Below are 18,956 nucleotides of genomic sequence, written 5' to 3'. Positions count from 1 at the left end.
AACTAATCGGTTGCTCACACGTCACAGCGATCGTAGCGATCGCTGCCATATTTTGCCAAAACTCCACCGAGAGCCGCGAGAGCTATTTCGCGGCTTATTTAGGGAAATAGCGCCTTTCGCTCAACCTTCCTTGAACAGTGCCACTAACTGCATGGACCTATGTGTCGCACATGCGGTATTACGTACTATCAGCACTGACACGCGAACAAGGCATATAGATAATGTAGTAGGTCAGGTTCGGTTCTGTGATTACTATGCGTTTGTTGGCACGCTACGTTGCTAATCAAGTGTCGTTTCTCTTTCTTTTTTTCACGTAGCTGCAGGTGCTAATAGCACTTACTTCTGGGTGCTTTTCGGTTATTATCACGCGCTGCAAATTTCAAACACTGCGAGGTGTCCCTCACGAGACGACATAGTCTTCGCATGTCGCCCCAATTTTCAAGTTTGTAGCATACAAGCTACTCGCGATATACGAAGAGGCCACACTTGCTGCGCGGTATACTTTTACGGACTAAGCAATTTAAAGAATATGCAACTACACTTAATTGCCTTGTCTAGGGGATGTGACATACAAGCATAGTATCAGGCGCTTCAACGTCGCATTATACGCGCGATTATTTAGTTGTAGTCTGTACGTGTGGGGTTTCACGGGTTGTTTTCCCGGTGAATCAAACGTCTCATTTCAAGGTGCTGGTACTTCCGCTGCGAGACGTGATTGTTTATGAGGGTCACAAAGCGAAAGCGTAAACTACATATCTTAATCAATTTTCTAGAATAGCATATTTAACACTTTATGAGTCAACAGCATCGTCCATTTGTTTTCGAAGCGCTAGCGCACGATAAGCTTCATTTAATGTTTTGTCCTTTTTCCGTTCTATCATTTTTTCTCTGCATTTATACCAATAAACCTTCAACACTTTGTTGATTTTGTATCCTTGCTACACATGTATTAGATTTAACTTGAAAAGCTAATTGCATACTGCAGTTACTTCCGCGCATCGAACTTCTTTTGTTTATGCTAGTCGTAAGGTACCCCAGTGTTCTAAGATTCATCGTCGTAAACATCTCTGCCTTTCTTCTATTTTCCCTCTCTGACTTGTGTAATGTCTATGGAACAATCTGGAAAGCGGGCTAGCACCATATTTTCATAAATTGTAGAAAACTCTATGAACAAAAGCAAATCAAAATTGTGGAGTGAAGTCAGCTAGTTGCATGCCTTCTTGCAAATGATAGCCTTCTTACAAGTGCGGACGGTTCTTGAAGCTGAGTTTCACGGGCCGATCCTAGTCAGACTGAACTGACTTTTGAGTGAATTCACCGACCTATGTATACAATGCACGACGTAAATATTTTGACCTTTGACGAGCATAAGCACACATTGCATAAGTTCCGTGTTGTATCACTTGAAAATAAGGACTTGATTTGAAAATTGTAACAGCGCTAACACATGCATCCACAAAGCAACAAGGACGAGACACAAGCGCTTGTGTCTCGTCCTTGTTACTTTGGAAGCATGTGTTAGCGCTGTTACAATTTTCAAATCAAGTATGCACCAACTCGCCCATAAAGAAATTTTAATGAAAATAAGGACAACTGTACACACTGCAGTTAGTTTTATAGAACTTCATTGACCATCGCACAAAAGCTTCTCCTGAAGTCCGTCCCAAAACGGGAATTGATCCTGCGTCATATTCTTTGCCAAAACTACTGTCCACCTTGGCCGTTACTGGGTGGCCACATTTTGCACATTTCAACAAAAAGTTTAAATGTGCAAAATGTGGCACTTGAAAGGTGCAAAATCTGCGTGAGCGCATAATGAGAGGCACACAAATTATAAATACTTGTACTAACGGAATCCCTCTTGTACCGAGTTCACCACTACCTTTCGCACAAAAAGCATGGACCGGTTCTACAAAGAGACTACGCATGGTCATGCCTCTTGCTGGGTCCACGGGCTATAGGAGAAACGTACGTGCAACCTAGCTGTTACCGCGACGGAGCAGCTACAGACGCTGGCGCAGTCCACAGCCGGCCACTCGACCAGTGGTATTTAGACGCACTTTTATCGTCTATATCTGAAGGTCTTAACGTGGTCTTCGCAAAATTTTCGCAGTGTCTGCATTCAGAAGCTTTTAAAGGTAAGCAGGTTTTTCCCATTGTGTTGTTCATGAACTAAGCCTGTATAAGAGTTTAGAGATGTCATGAATGTGTTACACTTCCTCTAGAACAATATGGTGTGTGCTATTGACGTTCGTGCGTATTTTCAACAGCAAGAAAAGGATTCAGTCTCCCCATAAACTTTTGCAAATACAATCTGTTAAGGAATACCAAATTAGAGTGCACTTTGAGGCTTTCCTCGTAGATTCTTATTTTGATTGATTAATATAGTTTGAAGTATTTCCTATTAGCATGTTCCAAGATTGATCAGATACAGCTCAATTACCTGATCAGCTTGACAGATTGGGATACTTGTATTTTTTAAGCGAAGGCACAATAACATCTGCTCCAATTGCACAGGTTTTTTGATGTCTGGGGGTTTTCAGCCTCACATTACGATAATGTCCTGAAGCGGGTGGAAGCACATGCATGTCAGCGGGACTGAGACATGGTTCCGATAGCTTCATACTTACGGCCCCTACTCCTTGCCACTATGAGTAGAAAAATTCTAGAGCTCTGTTTTATTAATAATCAAACAAATGTAGATCTAATAGCGTATCGAATGTTTGCCCTTGGCATACGCCACCACACTACGTATTGCATCATAGGGATTTAAGCACCTTAGTAAAATTCACGGTAGACTCAAAGCGCGAGACATATAGGACAAGAAAGTAGACAACGCCCATGTTAAATGCTATGATGCTAGTTACGAAGGTGATTGCAGCTCCTAAAAAATAATATTGGTGTTGGCTTTTACGTCTTTCGATATATTCAGAGAAGATTTCTATACGTGATTACCGCACACATACCGCGGTGGCCCAACCAGGTTAGGTCTAAGAATGAAGTTCACAACACAAATTCCATTCCACGTTCAGTAATCATGCACAGACCATTTGCGGCTTTCTGCAGGGGCATACGCGGGCTTTCTGGTTGCTGCCTGCTGCTGCCTTTGGACAAAGAATATGGCTAGGAGCAGGCTTCATTTATGCGCAATTACGAGCAATATACGGAAATCAGTTCCACAGAAAGTGACGCTTACCGCATGAATCACGAGGGTCTCTCTGCACTGTCAAGACGATTTCGCTTCCGCCGAATTCCGGATACTGCATGTGCAATGAGGACAGGTATATGGGCTTGTTGATAGCTGCCCTTTTGATTTGTTGCAGTCCAGGCAGAAAAACACCAACATGCAAGGCATATAAGACAACACCCAGGGCTTTACGACCAGCTGCGAACACCTGTGAACATCCACAAGGTCTCCTCGTACTGACCTACAGAAACTGTTATTGGACACTCCAAACAAGCTTGAAAATGCGAATCGTTTTAGCTTGCAAAACAGGCGTAGTATTTGTTCCGATTTAGTACTGGTCAATAACACCATAACGCACAGTTTTTTTTTATTACATTTGAAAAATTTTGTACCCTATGCGACAAAACTTGGCAGCAAGCAAACCTGGGCGTCGCACCAGCCGCATCGCTGAAATCGCAATCGCATGCAATGAAGCCTCTAAAAATCGCATTGCAATGCGTGATACTGCCGCGATTTTTCTCGCTAATGTGAAAGTCCTATGGCGGCACCACATTCATCCACGATAGGCAGACGAGCTTTCCAGTGCGACGTCCTTGATTGTTATCAGCGCTTTCTTTTCATTTACAATGAAACATTACGTTCTGTTCATTGATGTTTATTTATAAGGCTACAAGCTGGTGTTTATTTTATAAGGGTAAAAAAAACACAAACATCATATCTAAAAGTACCGACCAGGTGCTTTGATCGAATTTGTATCCCCTAAAAAATTATCCCTTGTGCAAAAGATTACTATTAGAATATTAACATGGATTACCTATGGAATTGTACAACTTCACCGGACCACACAACCATTCGCTATGCAAAAGAATTGAAAAATAAATATATATAGCTATCGAGTGTGGGCGGCAGGTGCAGTTAAGGATGATGGAGAGAGGGAGAGAGCGGAATCTTATTAATATTGGGATAATTTGGTTGTCATAATGTGTTCGTGAGTAAATAATGTGCAAGGTTTCTGTACGCTGCGTGCCAGTTTCTGCTGTGCTTTGAGACACGCCAGTGTTTCGATAAAAGAAGGTTTTGACATTCATTCCTATGTACTGATAAAATATTTTCTCTTCTTTTTTCTCATTCAGTTAATGAAGGTCAATGCCCTAGAAGTTCAACATGTGTTGCCGAGTTGCGTGTTGAGCTTTTTTTTTTCTCTCACTCCATCTTGCCGCAAGAAGCGCGCACTGAATGAGCTCAGTATCTGTGGCCCGTATAAGTGACAGTATCTTATCAGTGAAAGAAGAAGGCAAGAATATAATAAGCAATTTAAAGTTTAAGAAATAATAAAACGTAGGTTCGTAACTGTACCAGTTACACGAACAACTTTACCAGCGGATATACGAAGTTATTCGGGTCGCTGAGGTTTTACTCAAATCTAACTCCGAACCACAATGACACTTCCTTGAGGAAAGAAAGAAAAAAAATATTCTTACAGGAATTTGCAGCTTCGCGGGCCCGTGGTCGTTAAAAACGCAGTCGGCTACTTAACGAGGCACCAAGTGTGCCACCTGTAACAGAGTCACTAGCACGGAAAAATGCGCGCAATGCTACAGCGGGGAGTTTGCCAGCTTCGTTATCGATGGCGCTCTGCCTATAACGCAACAGTCCGCTTTTGCACACGCGTCGCTTGAAGATGCTCAATTTCACTCCGACTCTGCGTCCTCCACGAAGGCCTTGAGTTCCGATGTGTCTTATCAAAAAAAGGTCGTGCTATTTCCGGCGACGGTGATGCTACAGGCGGCAGTGCCATCGCCGCGTTAGTGTTGGCAGAAGGCCGGCGGCGCGCAACTGAAATAAACACGGCGGTGGTTCACTGTCAACAATTTGGCCCCATCAATGCGTAAGCATTCTAGTGCCTACTTCTAGTGCTAAAATATATTACAGTGAAACTAATCAAGCCTAAATAACGCTCCTTAAGACTAAAAAAAAAGGTAAGGAAGCCTAACAAATAATTGCTGGAACGATTATTTAAATAATAATGACTTTTTTAATGAGCTGTATTAATGAATAGATAGATGATTACTAAATAATTATCAATTACACACTCCACCTAATCAATAATAATTAGTGCACTTATTATACATTGGGCCTAATTTCAATTGATTAACATAAAACGGTTTAACCTTAGCTCAGGATATTTACGGTAATTAATACGACTTATGTCTACGTAGTAATAATTACGATTACATCACTCTCGCCCAAAAAGAATAATACCGACTAATTTGGTTGAAAAATACGGTAATTTCAACGCGTCATTGCTATAATTACAGCACATTGCGTCATCCTTGACACATTTAGCAGCGGTGTGCGTAAAGCGGCCAGTCAATCAATCATTCTTTGCCTGAGTGCAAGAGTGCTGACAGGAAATCATCCTCAAACCCCATCTGATAGGTCCGATTAGGGAGTTCTGGCAGTAAAATTTTCCTACCAATGAAGCACGCTGACTGCAGTGATCTAATCATATATTGCCCTCTAAGGCCACAATATTGCAGAGGATGCGCAGAACAATTTACTTTAGACAAGCGTAAATTGGCTTGAACCGGCGTCTGAAGCTCATACCCACAGTCTCAGTTTTGCCACTTCTTTGGGGCACTTTTGTGCATCGTTTCCTTGCATTTCGCCTACTCTAGTAATATTGTTCCACAACTTAATTATTACTCCATTCTGTGCCAATCGCGCACTGACAATAAAAAAGTTTTGATACCGATACAACGAAATAAATAGCAATTTAACGCGCACTCTGAATGAAGAAACTAACACATAGATGTGCGTTTCTTTCTTTAACACGAATGTGTTCTTTGCCAATCTACACGTAGTTTGTGCCAAGTACGCACGTCACTAAATCATCATCGACACGCAAAAAACAACCTGATAATTTTTTTTCTCTTAAAGCTGATTATCGCTGATCATAAGAGGAAGGTAACCTTACCTTCCCCTAACTCAAATAAGCAAGACTTTCTGAGCGCTTTTTTTAACCCAGTGAAATGTAATTTTTGTTTCTAACAAGTTTTGCTGCCTGCACGTTGGATGTTTAGCTGGGAGTTCGCACAGCAGTGGTTGCAAAAGCTGACACCCTCATCCAGCACCATGTAGTTATCAGGACCTCGAGGACACCTCTATTTGAGATAGGGGACCATTTTTGGCGACCTTAAGGACAATTGTGGGCCCAAACAAGGCGAGTCGTCACTAAGCCTAGGCTTGTTCCGCTGACCGCTTGGCCTAGCCGCCGCGGCCGCCGCCTCCACCGATGGGCGGGCGCTGCTGGAACGCACATTATTCCCAATATTACCGGCATCATGGCCACTCTCATGAGTGTTGAAATAGAGAGGAAGGCTATTCACCCCGGAGAAGTCACCAGGACCCTGGGCTGGCGCATCGCCGGTGAGCGCAAGTCCCGGCCGCGTCAGTGCGACCTACGTCTACCCAACGCACTTTAATCAAAACACTCCGGTGCCGGTCATGGACCCGGGAACGCCACAGATAAGTGAATCATGGGAGCGCGCATGCGTGCATTGCCCCGAGACTGTACCAAGATCATGGTGAGACCACGCGGGGGTCTCAATATGAGAAAGGTCGGCCATATGGAAGCTGGCCGGGCCATTTATGCTGCGGCGGGAGTCACAAAACCAGAGAAGGGATCCGGGACGTAATATGCCCAAATTACCAGCAAAACATCGTTGTCATTAATGATTTGCAGAGAAAAAATGCTAACCGGTACGTGGGAGTCACCCAGATTGTCGTCCAAGACAATGAGCACGAGGTCAGCGCCTACGAATCGGTCCCCCCATGGCATGACCAAGGAAGTCATAAGAGGCGTCCCCCTCGGTGACACAGTTCAAGAAATCAACAAAAACATCGTCAACGAAAATAATCCCTCTGCTGTAGAGGCCAACCTCATCGCCAGCACTACTTACAGCGACAGAAAGCTGAGCTAGTTGGTAAGGATTCATTATGCAAAAAAGAGGTGACACGTGCAGACAGGACGCAGGAGTAGAGAAGTGGACAACACGAACGCCAACTATCAACTGAAGGGACCACTGAGGCGAAAAAGAAAGAAGACACAAAGCTCATCTGCGCAAGCTCAGGAATGGTATCACCACGTGTGAGTCGGGTGCATGTGCCGGTCTACGTCAGATATAACTGTTAAGGCACTTAATCTCTTCCTTATGTTAACTAATCGAAGACTGACTCACGCACTCACTTCCACCGTTATAGATATGCCATGCCTCTACCATAAGACGCGTATCTTGATTCTTATGCCTGCACAATACCACGCATTCATCTAACTCTGGCGTGCAGTTACAATTTTGGCAATGTAGCGAAAGATTAGAAGGCGATCCACCGGTTAACAACCTTTATGTTCCATTAGCCTCTGATTGATACACCGTCCCCTTTGCCCTACGTAGAGCTGGCCACAGCTAAGGGGAATTTTATAAACCACACCCATACGACAGTCAGTAAAACTGCTGTTCTTATTGTGCTTCATTTTAGCTGCTCATTGTCCTCTGTACGGCAGCGCATATCTTACCTAACTCATTGGGAGCAGTGAAAGCAACATTAACATCATATCCACTTGCAACTTTTTTAAGCCTGTGCGACACTGAATGAACGTACGGAATAACCACTGCTCTTTTTATTTGCTATTACTTCTTTCTGTAATCACCTCCGTCCCCCTCGAAACAGACTTCATTAGGCGATCAGCCACACACAGTGGCCACTGCTACACTAGGATAACCTTCATCTATTAGGCGCCGGGCCTGTGCATTACAACTGGCGCTAATTTTGTGCATGTAGGATCTGGTGAGAGAAGACTTAAGGCACGATATTGCAATTCCGTTTTTTGCTACTTTGGAATGCTTGGATTGAAAGTTAAGCAACGGCTACGAAGATATTAGGAAGTATTGCCAACAAACGTGATTTTGTTCGAAGACCAAGGAAATGTCAAGAAACTGAATTAGGCTTCGCTGACGAAATTCCTTGGTAAACTCTAATCGTCCTCCATTAGGTTTGAGTTGCTCACTTACTGAGGTAGCAGCGGAATCGAATTCTTCCCTATTGCAGAAAATCAGGTAATCATCGACGTAATGGAGTAGCTTGATGACGGTATAGAAACCCTTACGTTATAGCGTTGTCAGCATATTTCGTTACGTCGATGATTACCTGATTTTCTGCAATAGGGAAGAGTCCTATTCCGCTTCTATCTCAGTAATTGAGAGAGAGAGTGAACTTCTAATGAGCACCAGCAGTTCAGTCGACTGGGCCTAGGCCTCCCACGATGGGACGTCGAGGCCTTGCCTCTTCGCCACTTCGTAGGCCTGCTGGGTCGCCCAGAGTTGGTCGTCGAGATGGAAGCAGCGCAGGGTGGCGTGCCATCTCGGCGAGAGCATCAAGGGATTAAGGTCTGCACATTGATGTTTGCACTCCCATAGTATATGGCGGAGTGTTGCCGATTCAGTTTTACAGGCCTTGCTCGTCTGGCTCGAGTAGATGTCGGGGTATACGGTGTGATAGCGTGTGAGGGAGGGGTATGTATTCATCTGTAAGAGGCGAAGGCTGGTAGCCTGTGCTCTGTTTAACTGGTGGTGAGGGGTGGAAAAGGTTCTTCTTGCGCGGTAAAATGACTTCACAAGGTCGTTGTATCTTGTAAGGCGGTCGCGTCCTGCGGGTGCACCTGCACCATTTCCGGCACGGTTGACTCGTCCTCGTGCTACGGAGTTTGTAACCTCGTTGAGGTTGGTGAGGTGCGGGTGGTCAACGCCGGCGTGTGCTAGGATCCAGACGAGGGTGCTTTGATTTTCGGACGAATGCGGGGCTTCTTGTAAGATACGGAGTGATTGCTGAGAAATACGACCCTTGATGTAGTTGTTGATTGCTATGCGAGAATCGCTCAGTATGGTGTGACAGGCTGGGTCAAGAGTGGCTAAGGCGGTGGCCACTTCCTCGGCCGTCTCGGCGTTTTGGGTAGCGATGCTGGCAGCATGTCAGAGCAAGCCGCCTGCTGTCGCAACGGCCGCAAAGCGCCGTCCATCTTAGTAATCAGCTGCGTCGACGGAGGTGACCCCGCGGTCTTGGCATAAGCTTTGATGAAGGAGGTAGCTCGTGCCATCCTGCGTCCTTTGTTTTGGTCTGGGTGCAGGCTTTTCGGAATAGGGTCAGCGTGTATCCATTGCTGGATGTCGCGTAGTATTGGGTGTTTGTCTTTTTGTTGGTGGTGGTAGGTGATATTAAGCTTGGTTAGAATGCTGCGGCCCATATCCGTGAGGGTAAGCCGCTCTAGTTGAGATCGGCGTTGGCCTTCGATTAACTCGTCTAGCGTGTTGTGTATACGTAATTGTAGTAGAATTTTCCTGCTGGTGTGTTTGGTTAGTCCTAAGGCCTGCTTATAGGCTCCTGTGATGATGATGTCCGGTTCAGTCTTTTCAGCTTTGTGCCAGTTGAGAAAGGGCGCAACGTAAGTAATGTGACAGATGATAAAAGATTGGACAAGGCGGATGAGGTTTTCTTCCTTCATACCCCTTCATAGGTTGGTCACTCGTTTGAGCAGTATGGATGTATCAGTGGTCTGTCGAAGGATCTTGGAGATAGCCGTAGAGTTAGCTCCATTGGCTTCTATGGTCATACCAAGAACGCGGATGCTTGGGACCACGGGTATGGGTCTGCCATCCCTCAGGTTGAGCTATATTTGCTCGTATTGGCGTTTATTCGTGGAGCCCCGTGGGGGGCGTCCACAGAGTGTGGGGCCGTATAGGAAAAGCTCCGACTTTTCAATGAACAGCGGAGTCCCGTGCCTTCCAGATAATTTTCTAGGCCGTTAATGGCGTCTTCTAGGGCAGTTTCGATTTGGCCGTCACTGCCCTTTGCTGCCCAGATTGTAATGTCGTCGGCGTATATGGTGTGTTCAATGCCGTCGAGGTTTTGCAGTTCTTGTGCCAATGCGAGCATAACGAGATTAAACACTATTGGGGTAATGACAGTCTTGTGGTGTGCCCGTGCTGCCGAGACAGAGTTCCTCCGATCGAATGTCTCCGGCCGACAGGAAGGCCTTCCGATTGGATAGAAAGTATCTTACGTAGTTGTAAGTGCGTTCTCCAAGGTTGAGCAAGGAGATGCGTTTGAGCATGGTGGAGTGTCTTATGTTATCGAAGGCGCGCTCGAGGTCAAGGCCCAAGATCGCCTTCGTGTGACGGGATTTGCCATCTAGGATTTGATGCTGAAGTTGGAGCACAGCGTCTTGTGTGCAAAGATGCTGTCTAATGCCAATTATCGAGTGGGTGTAAGCACATGTGTCTTCGAGGTGAGTGCTTACACGGGTTAGGTGTGCGTGCTCCATGACCTTGCCTACATATGAAGTTAGCGATATGGGCCAGGGATTGGCGAGGCTAGATGACTTACCGGGTTTGGGGATGAGAATTACTTTGGCCGTTTTCCATGTTGGAGGAATGGATCCCTGGCGCCAGCAGTTGTTGATGTATCTAGTGAGTTGTTGCACCGACGGGCAACAACTTTATGGAGGAGGATTAAAATTTACCAACGAATTTACTCAGCGACGCCTAATTCAGTTTCTTGACATTGCCTCGGTCTTCGAACAAAATAACGTCTGTTGGCAGTACTCCCCAAGATGTTCGAAGCCGTTGCTAAACTTTCAATCCAAGCATTCCAAAGTAGTAAAAAACGGAACTCCCATGTCGTGCCTTAAGTCTTCTCTCACCCGATTCTGCATGCACAAAATGAGCGCCAGTTTTAATGCGAAGGTCCGGCGCCTATCAGAAGCGGTTTATCCGAGTGTAACAGTGGCCACTGTGGCTGAGCGCCTAAACAAGTCGGTTTCGAGAGGGACGGAGGTGATTATAGAAACCAGTAATAGCGAAAAAGAGTAGTGGCTATTCCGTACATTCATTCAGTGTCGTACAGGCTTAAAAAAGTTGCAAGTAGATATGATGTTATTGTTGCTTTCACTGCTCCCGCTAAGCTAGGTAAAATGTGCGCTGTCGTACAGATGAAAATGGAGCAGGTAAAAGGCAAAAAAAAGAACAGATGTTTCCCCAGTACAGCACAATAAGAGCAGCTGTTTTACTGACTGCCGTATGGGTGTGGTTTATAAAATTCCCCTTAGCTGCGGCCATTTCTACGTAGGGCAAAGGGGACGGTGTATCAATCAGAGGCTAATGGAACATAAAAGGTTGTTAACCGGTGGATCACCTTATAATCTTTCCCTACGTTGCCAAGATTGTAACTGCACGCCAGAGTTAGATGAATGCGCGATATTGTACTGGCATAAGAATGAAGATACGCGTCTTATGGTAGACGCATGGCATATTTGTAATGGTGAAAGTGCGTGAGTGACTCAGCCTTCGATTACATTACATAAGGAAGAGATTAAGTGGCTTAACAGTTATCTCTGACGTAGGCCGACACATGTTCTCGACTGACAAGTGGTGATACCATTCCTGAGCTTGCGCAGATTAGTGTTGCGTCTTCTTTCTTTTTTCGCGTAAGGGCTCCCTTCAGTTGATAGTCGGCGTTCGTGTTGTCCACTTCTCTACTCTTGTGTCCTGTCTGCACGCCTCATCTCTTTTTTGAATAATGCCAACACGACGGCTGTGGTGATAGCCTTCAATGGACCCAAAGTGCCGAAATACGTTCGTTACGGTGGGCTTCTCGCCAAATGCTCGTTATACAGAAAGGAGATAGATATCTGCTGTCAGGTTGGTCGCCTTGGTCACCGCAAGGATGTTTGCCCTAATCCGTCAGACCGGATCTGCCGAGGATGCGGAGCTTCTAATCCCAATGAACAGCATAAGTGTACCCCCAAGTGTGACCTCTGTGGAGGCGAGCATTTGACGGCAGACAAGGTGTGCAAACCTCGCTTCAATATCCCGTACGTGGTACAGAAACGCCGGTGGGAGCGGAGAGATGCCAACGACACGTCCGCAGAAGCCTCCAAACCGCCACATTGAGAGGGAGCAGCTACGTTATTGTAGCGGAACCGCTCTCTTTCCCGTTACTGTGGACGAGGGCGGAGCAGCAGCTGCGCCTCAAGGCCGGCCTCGAGAGCGTCTTCGCCGGGTGACGTGGCCGGGAGCAGCTGCCGTGGGCGCCGCTGGGAGTCGCGCTCAATGTCACAGACACGGAGCCAGACGCCTGCGAGGAACGCCGCTAAACAGGCGGGCTGGGCAGGTACATCTCCTGTCAATCTTCGCAACAATGATTGATCTCCCCTTCCCAAGATTCCCAAGAAAGATTGTGAGGAATGCGTGCAACTCAAAGCGTTTGTAGTGAAGCAAAATGATCAAATCAACGCACTTCTTGCGCGCATGAAGGCGTTAGAAAAATCTAAATGCAGCGAGGAGGGGGAATGACAAAAAACACAAAATTGTCAAGAGGGACGCTCAGCTGGAGCCTCCGGTAACAGTTATGGAGGCAGAGAAAATTGAATCGAGTCCGTCTGAGGAACTGGCGTGGGCCAAGCCCATTCAAGCCCTCTCTGAGATGGTCACACAGCTTGCCAGCCAGATCGGCTTGGTAAAGTCCAAGATGGCGAAGTTCGATGCGCTAGAAGCTAATGTCAACAATTTCATACTGACCACTCAGAAAGCTAAAAAGGGAGCCCTGTATGGGAAACCGTGTATGGGAAGTAGTCTCATGACTACCAACCTGAACCGTGTATGGGAAGTAGTCTCATGACTACCAACCTGAACCAAGATGGCGGACAAGCGTAAAAGTAGGAAGGAAGATTCAATGACCTTAGCCCAATTGAACTGTCGAGGAATTAAGGACAAAATGGGGGGATTACAGCAATATATAGATAATGCGGAACACGAACCGGATATCCTTGCAATACAAGAAACAAACTCACCACCCGAACTCCCGGGGTACGTCACATACGCCGATCCCAGTGAGGAAAGCACAGCGATCCTTGTCCGAAGCAACATAGCTGCGACGCAGCACATGATCAACCAGAGAGGGTGTGAACACGTTCTCTTGGAAATTCATAGCAGATGCATAGGAAGCAAAGACAACATCTTTATACTCAGTGCATACTATCAGCCCTCCAAGAACATGGACATAGAGGGCACGTTACTCGGCAGCAAGGGAGAGGCGGACAGCCGACCGCTATTGATATTAGCAAATTTCAATGTGCCTCACTCAATAAGGGGCTACAAATTTTGCTCCAAGAGGGGCAGGGTGCTGGTGAACGTCACGGATCAGCACAACCTAGCCCTACTCAACGAACCAGAGACTCCCATCCACATGGGCACAAGTACGACCCGGGACACCACTTCAGACGTTACCCTGTTGGGTGGAACCTTGGACGTGTCGTGGCGGAACACGGGCGTGAACCTGGGGTCGGACCGCGATATACTCTATATTACAATCAGGGGGCCTTCATTCTAGGCCCGAATGGGAACAACAAAAATAACTGACTAGGACAAACTTCGAATAAGGCAAGCAGCTGATGAAGCCGATGAACCGCACCAAACTGTATGGGGAAAGGGTTAAGGAACAACTCGAGCTGGTAGAGAAATACACCCAGAAAATTGCGTTCACACTGCAGCCACCCTGTGTAGACGCAACGTTTGCCCACCTTTGAGAAGCACGACACAGCCTCACCAGACACTGGAAGAAACAACCACACAACAAGAAACTTCGTGAACGCATCCATGCTTTCAACGAGCAAGCCACTGAATACGCGTCCAAGCTGTGCAGAGAGAACTGGCTGAGCGTGTGTGGTGGACTGCAGGAGACCTTGTCTACCAGGCAGATGTGGTGCCTCCTTCGTCACCTGATCAATCCTCTCGGCAGCATGAGCGCCCCAAATCCAAGCCTCACGCGCACTGTCACCAACTATACTGGGGGTGCCGATAAACTTATGAACGGCCTGAAGGCCAAGTACCTAAAAACGGAGAAGGGTGGAGAAGATTGCCAACACCGAGTTGGTCTCGGCAATCTCCGAGAGCAACAGGAGCAGCGCGCCGGGACCCGTTACCATTACCTACAAGTTACCAATCTCGAGCACAAGGCCCGCGGAGAGCTGCTCGAGTATATCAACCGGGTCCGGGAGTCTGGCAAACTACCACAGGAATAGAAAGAGGCAGAAGTCCGCTTCATACCCAAGCCTGGGAAGACACCTCACATCGACGACATGCGACCGATATCCCTCACGTCCTGCGTGGGGAAGATCATGGAACGCATGGTACTCAAGAGGTTGCAGCGACATCTGGATGCCACCGATCAGATGCCAGAGACAATGTATGGCTTTAGGCAACATCTGGGCACCCAGGATGTTCTCGTACAGCTGAACGAGCTAGTAATTGGGCGGGCAACGAAGCAGGCGCCGCCAGCGCAACTAGCGCTAGACCTCATAGGTGCCTTTAATAAGGTCACGCATGAAGGTGTCCTGCGCAACCTATTCCAGACGGGTTGTGGAGTGAAAACGTACAACTACATCCGACACTTTCTTTGTAACCGAACAGCCAGGATCAGAATAAGATAGGAGACATCCCAACCGATCTCCCTGGGGTATAGAGGAACGCCGCATGGTTCGGTCCGTTCCCCCCACCCCTCCTCCTATTAAACATGGCTCTCCTGCCGTTACTCAAGCTTCTCGAATCAATAGATGGCCTGGGCCATGCATTATATGCCGATGACGTCACCCTCTGAAGTGCGAGGGCAGGTTCGGATGGCTCGATGAAAAACACGCTCCAAAAAATGGCTGACACAGTCAACAGCTATGCGAAGACCTGAGGCCTTTGCTGTTCGCCTCAAGAGTCGGAGCTTCCCATTGTCAGAACACATGCATCAGGGAAACAAGCAGAAAACATAGAAATTCTTTTTGAATGAATCCGAATCCTCCCTGTACAACTCAGGATCATGGGCCTCCTGATCCAGGCAGACGGTAAGGCAACAGCTATGATTAGAAAAGTCAAGCTCACGTCAGACCAGTTCTTGAACATGATCAGACGAGTGGCTAACATGCGAAGGGGTCTGAAGGAATCGGACACCTTGCGCCTCATTCAGGCCTTTGTTATCTCAGGAATCGTCTACGCAGCGCCATACCTGCAACGCCTCAAGAAGGACATCTTACTACTTGACGCCATAATCAGGAAAGCCACGAAGCAGGCCCTAGGCATTCCCATAAATTCAACCAAGACAAAATTACTTCGAATGGCAGAACAGAACACAGTAGCGGAGCTCGTACAAGCTCACCTATCGAATCAAAGGGTGCGCCTTAGCCAGACCAAGGCGGGCAGAAGCGTCCTCCGCAAGATCGTATGGCAAGAATCGCACTACACCCACTACTACAAATTACCCGAAAAGTGGAGTGAGAAGCTGGAATGCAAACCAATACCGCACAACATAAACGCCACCAGGCATGCCGGACGACGCCACGCACGGGCAAGAGCCATCTCCAGGACCCTGGCGGAAGAAGACACTCTCCTATATGCAGACCCATCTCTATCCAAACGCTCCACGAGGGCAACAGTCGTGGTCACCGGGCTAGAAAAGCTGGTCACCTGCGCATCAATCAACAGTTCCCCTTCGGAGGACGCAAAAGAAGCCGCGATATCTCTCGCACTCCTGCAACATAACGTCCACAAGATCGTCACAGACTCACAAGCTGTATTCAAGAACTACAGATGGCTGGGTGTCCCTTGCGGCGCGAAGGATCCTCGGAAAAGTGGCGCCTCCTAAACAAACAATCGAATAAGTTTGAGTCCTGGCTGACTCCTCCGTTGATGGCAACGAATATGTTCATCAACAGGCCCGAGCGCTCAACTCCCGGGTCAAAGAGGAGGAGGCAAGGGTATGGCAACCCATCACAAGTTACATAGATATAGTAAAATATTACAGGGACGTTAGCACGACATTCCCGCAGACCCACCACTCCTTGATCAGAGCCGAACAAACAATATACAGGCAAATCCAGGCAGGATCCTTTTCCCACCCCTGCCTCCAGAACAAAATATACCCAGGAAGATACAAGAACACATGTCCTCGCTGCAATGCACTAGGCACCCTTCAGAACGTCATAGGAGGGTGCCATTTTTCCGATAACCACCCCCCCCCCACCTATACCCATAACTAACACCCGTACTATCCCCACCCTTTACGAGTGATGGGTGATCATGCTATCCAGCCCCGCCCTTCAAGACCAGCTCCGACTGATCCACAGGCTCCAGGCGGCCCTGGAAGCATATGCAACCCGTGAAGAGGGAGCCACCCCATCAGACGCTTAACGCATTCCATTTCATAATGGACCAGTAAAGTTGTTTCTCTCTCTCTCTCTCTTGCAACGCCGCCTGCACAGGACATCTGAAGCCCCTGTATGACCAGGGTCCACATACAGTACAGAAGACCTATAACCAACCTAAGGAATGAAAACATTAGTTTCTAAATTGCAAAGGCTATGTGGCTATGGTGTTGGGCTGCTAAGCATGAGGTCGCACGACTGAATCCCGGCCACGGCGGCCGCATTTGTACGGGGGCAAAAACACCCCTGTACTTAGATTTAGGTGCACGTTAAAGAACCTCAGGTGGTCTAAGTTTCCGGAGTCCCCCACTACAGCGCGCCTCATAATCAGAAAGTGGTTTTGGCACGTAAAATCCCGTAATTTAATTTAATTAAAATTTGTGAATGTGCAACAAATCTGCCACTGCACATAGAAGGCGTGTTTCACTTTCGTGTTAACACTAATTCCTCTGGAAGAAAGACCTACAATTTTATTTTATTTACCGCGGAATGCAAAGTTAATGAGTTAAACAAGCTAGGCCACTGTGAGTGACACTATAGTAGTAGTATCCCGAGGTTGCTTCAGAAGAGGCTATTTTTTATCGCAGTAACAGCAAAAAAAAACAGCATTTATGCAGTGGTCTTGCTTGTTTACGAACACGATAACGATGCGATGACGTTGCAATTATGTAAGGATGTAAAACCATTACATTCCTTTATGGGGGCACTAATATTATCCGCTGTCTCCCGTCAAACTAAGAACGCCACAATGAAGAGCAAAAGTCAATTATAATAGCTGCCTTTCAACTTACTGTTAAGACACCCGCCGCCTAGAGAGTGCAGTGTCGCACATGGTCCTCATATTACGCCCTATATGAGCAAAACCTACCTTATTTTAGCTGTCTTTTTGTAGGAACGAATCAAAATCAAAAATCACAATAGCCCACGATTTATTTACCAGGCAAGATGAATTCATTGTTGTGGCATCCAAGCCACATATTAGAAAACACCTGAGGCATAGTTAATAAGAGATCTAGCTGTTCGCATAAGCAGTAAGCCAGAGTCATAGAAATATCGCAATTATAACATTGCAGGTGGAGTAACCTAATGGCATGACGCGATGTGATCAGAATGCATGCTTCTGTTTCTTTATTTTTTCACTGCTGAGTGATATTCACGCCAAGTCGTTCCTGTTTCATGATACCACAAAGGTCGCGGAGTGATGAACACATCCTTATAAGCCGCTAAAGCATGGCATGTGTGTCTCGCTGCGACCACTTTACCTGCTTAAGATGAGTAGAATTGCTTTTTGTTATGTACTCGTAACATGAAGGAAAAATATACATTGCAACAATTGACGAGAACAGAGAGTTTGTCGGTTGAGCATAGCGTGCTCGACACGGACAATCTCGCATGCTCAATTTTTATGTTGAAACGTAATTACCCCGAAACGTGATGATTATGAAATAAACGTTGCCTTGCGTATACACGACTCGGACAGACAACTTTTTTTTTTCGTTGTATCCTAGTCAATAATTCATAGTTTTTGTTTACAACGTCGTATTTTACCGGCTGCACATCGGAGGTCTGCGAGGATGGCTGCGACGGCATGTGTTGACAGCTGCTTTCCGCAAAGCAGATTGCGTGGAAACGCCGGTGGTGTGTGCAACCTCCAGGAGCCCCAACCACCCCACCCTTGTGCATATGAGATCATTTTTATTATATAAAGCAATCCGCTCCAGTTTCCACTGGCTTTATAAATGCCAAAATATGTTGAGATGACGCTGAGATATCATGGTATCGCAGTGTGAGCTTTTGAAAAGTACTTTTTTTTCGACTGTCTGCACAACAAGTTCTGTGTACATTAAGCCTTTCCTTTTACTGGCCATATTATAGCCGTATGAGCAGGACCACTGTGAGACATAATTACTAGAAACATCCAGCAAACGGAGGCCCAAGTGCGTCCGACGATGGCTGGCAGAACTCGCATAATCAGCTTCGTTATGTTTGATGTTTCAGTTGCCCAGATAAGCCTGCTTCTGCGCTGTATATTTGCCCCTGAGCGTAAGTTGCTGGCTTAGATTAGCGCCCTCGGGGCCCGCATTGCGATTGCTTCGCATGCAGAGCCGCCCTCTTTTACTGGGTGTATTGTTTGTACGCAATAATATAACCTCGAGCTACAGAGCGTCATACGGTCCCGCTCGTAGCCGGGCGGCGGCTTTGACACGCCAGGATCTCTCTATACGCCAGATACTTGAATATACCCTGTTACCTGCCAAACACTGAGCAAGAACAATCAATGGCTGTACATCGCTTGCATCATACAGAGGTTGTGTGCTCGACCCCGCTGTAAGCACGTTGTCCTTTCTTAAACTTCGATTTCCTTATATCTTAGTACATTAGCATTCGGAGGGAACTTCACGGACTTTCCGCGAGATAACTGTTTATGTGTGTATGTATGTTTGTATAAAGCAGTTTTCCCCTCAACCT

At 46.7% G+C, this 18,956-nt stretch overlaps 1 protein-coding gene across 2 annotated transcripts in view; it reads right to left on the bottom strand.

Annotated features, from left to right (window-relative positions):
* Positions 1-4,770, bottom strand: part of LOC135908242 (monocarboxylate transporter 14-like) — a 61,979-nt gene extending 57,209 nt beyond the window's left edge. The window contains exons 1-2 of one of the 2 annotated variants that reach the window (XM_070532910.1): positions 4,669-4,770; positions 3,197-3,260 (exon numbers count right to left, since the gene is read on the bottom strand). In XM_070532910.1, coding sequence (XP_070389011.1) covers positions 3,197-3,201 — 5 coding nt within the window. In that variant the 5' untranslated portion in view covers positions 3,202-3,260; positions 4,669-4,770. The remainder of the gene's footprint in view (positions 1-3,196; positions 3,261-4,668) is intronic. The other variant, XM_065440000.1, reaches the window with a different exon arrangement.
* Between the last annotated feature and the right edge of the window lie 14,186 nt (positions 4,771-18,956).

This window comes from Dermacentor albipictus, chromosome 2 (assembly GCF_038994185.2).
Source record: "Dermacentor albipictus isolate Rhodes 1998 colony chromosome 2, USDA_Dalb.pri_finalv2, whole genome shotgun sequence".
In the NCBI taxonomy this organism is placed as follows: Eukaryota; Metazoa; Arthropoda; class Arachnida; order Ixodida; family Ixodidae; genus Dermacentor; species Dermacentor albipictus.
Note: the sequence above shows the minus strand (reverse complement) of the source record. Positions and strands in the feature narration are given on the sequence as shown.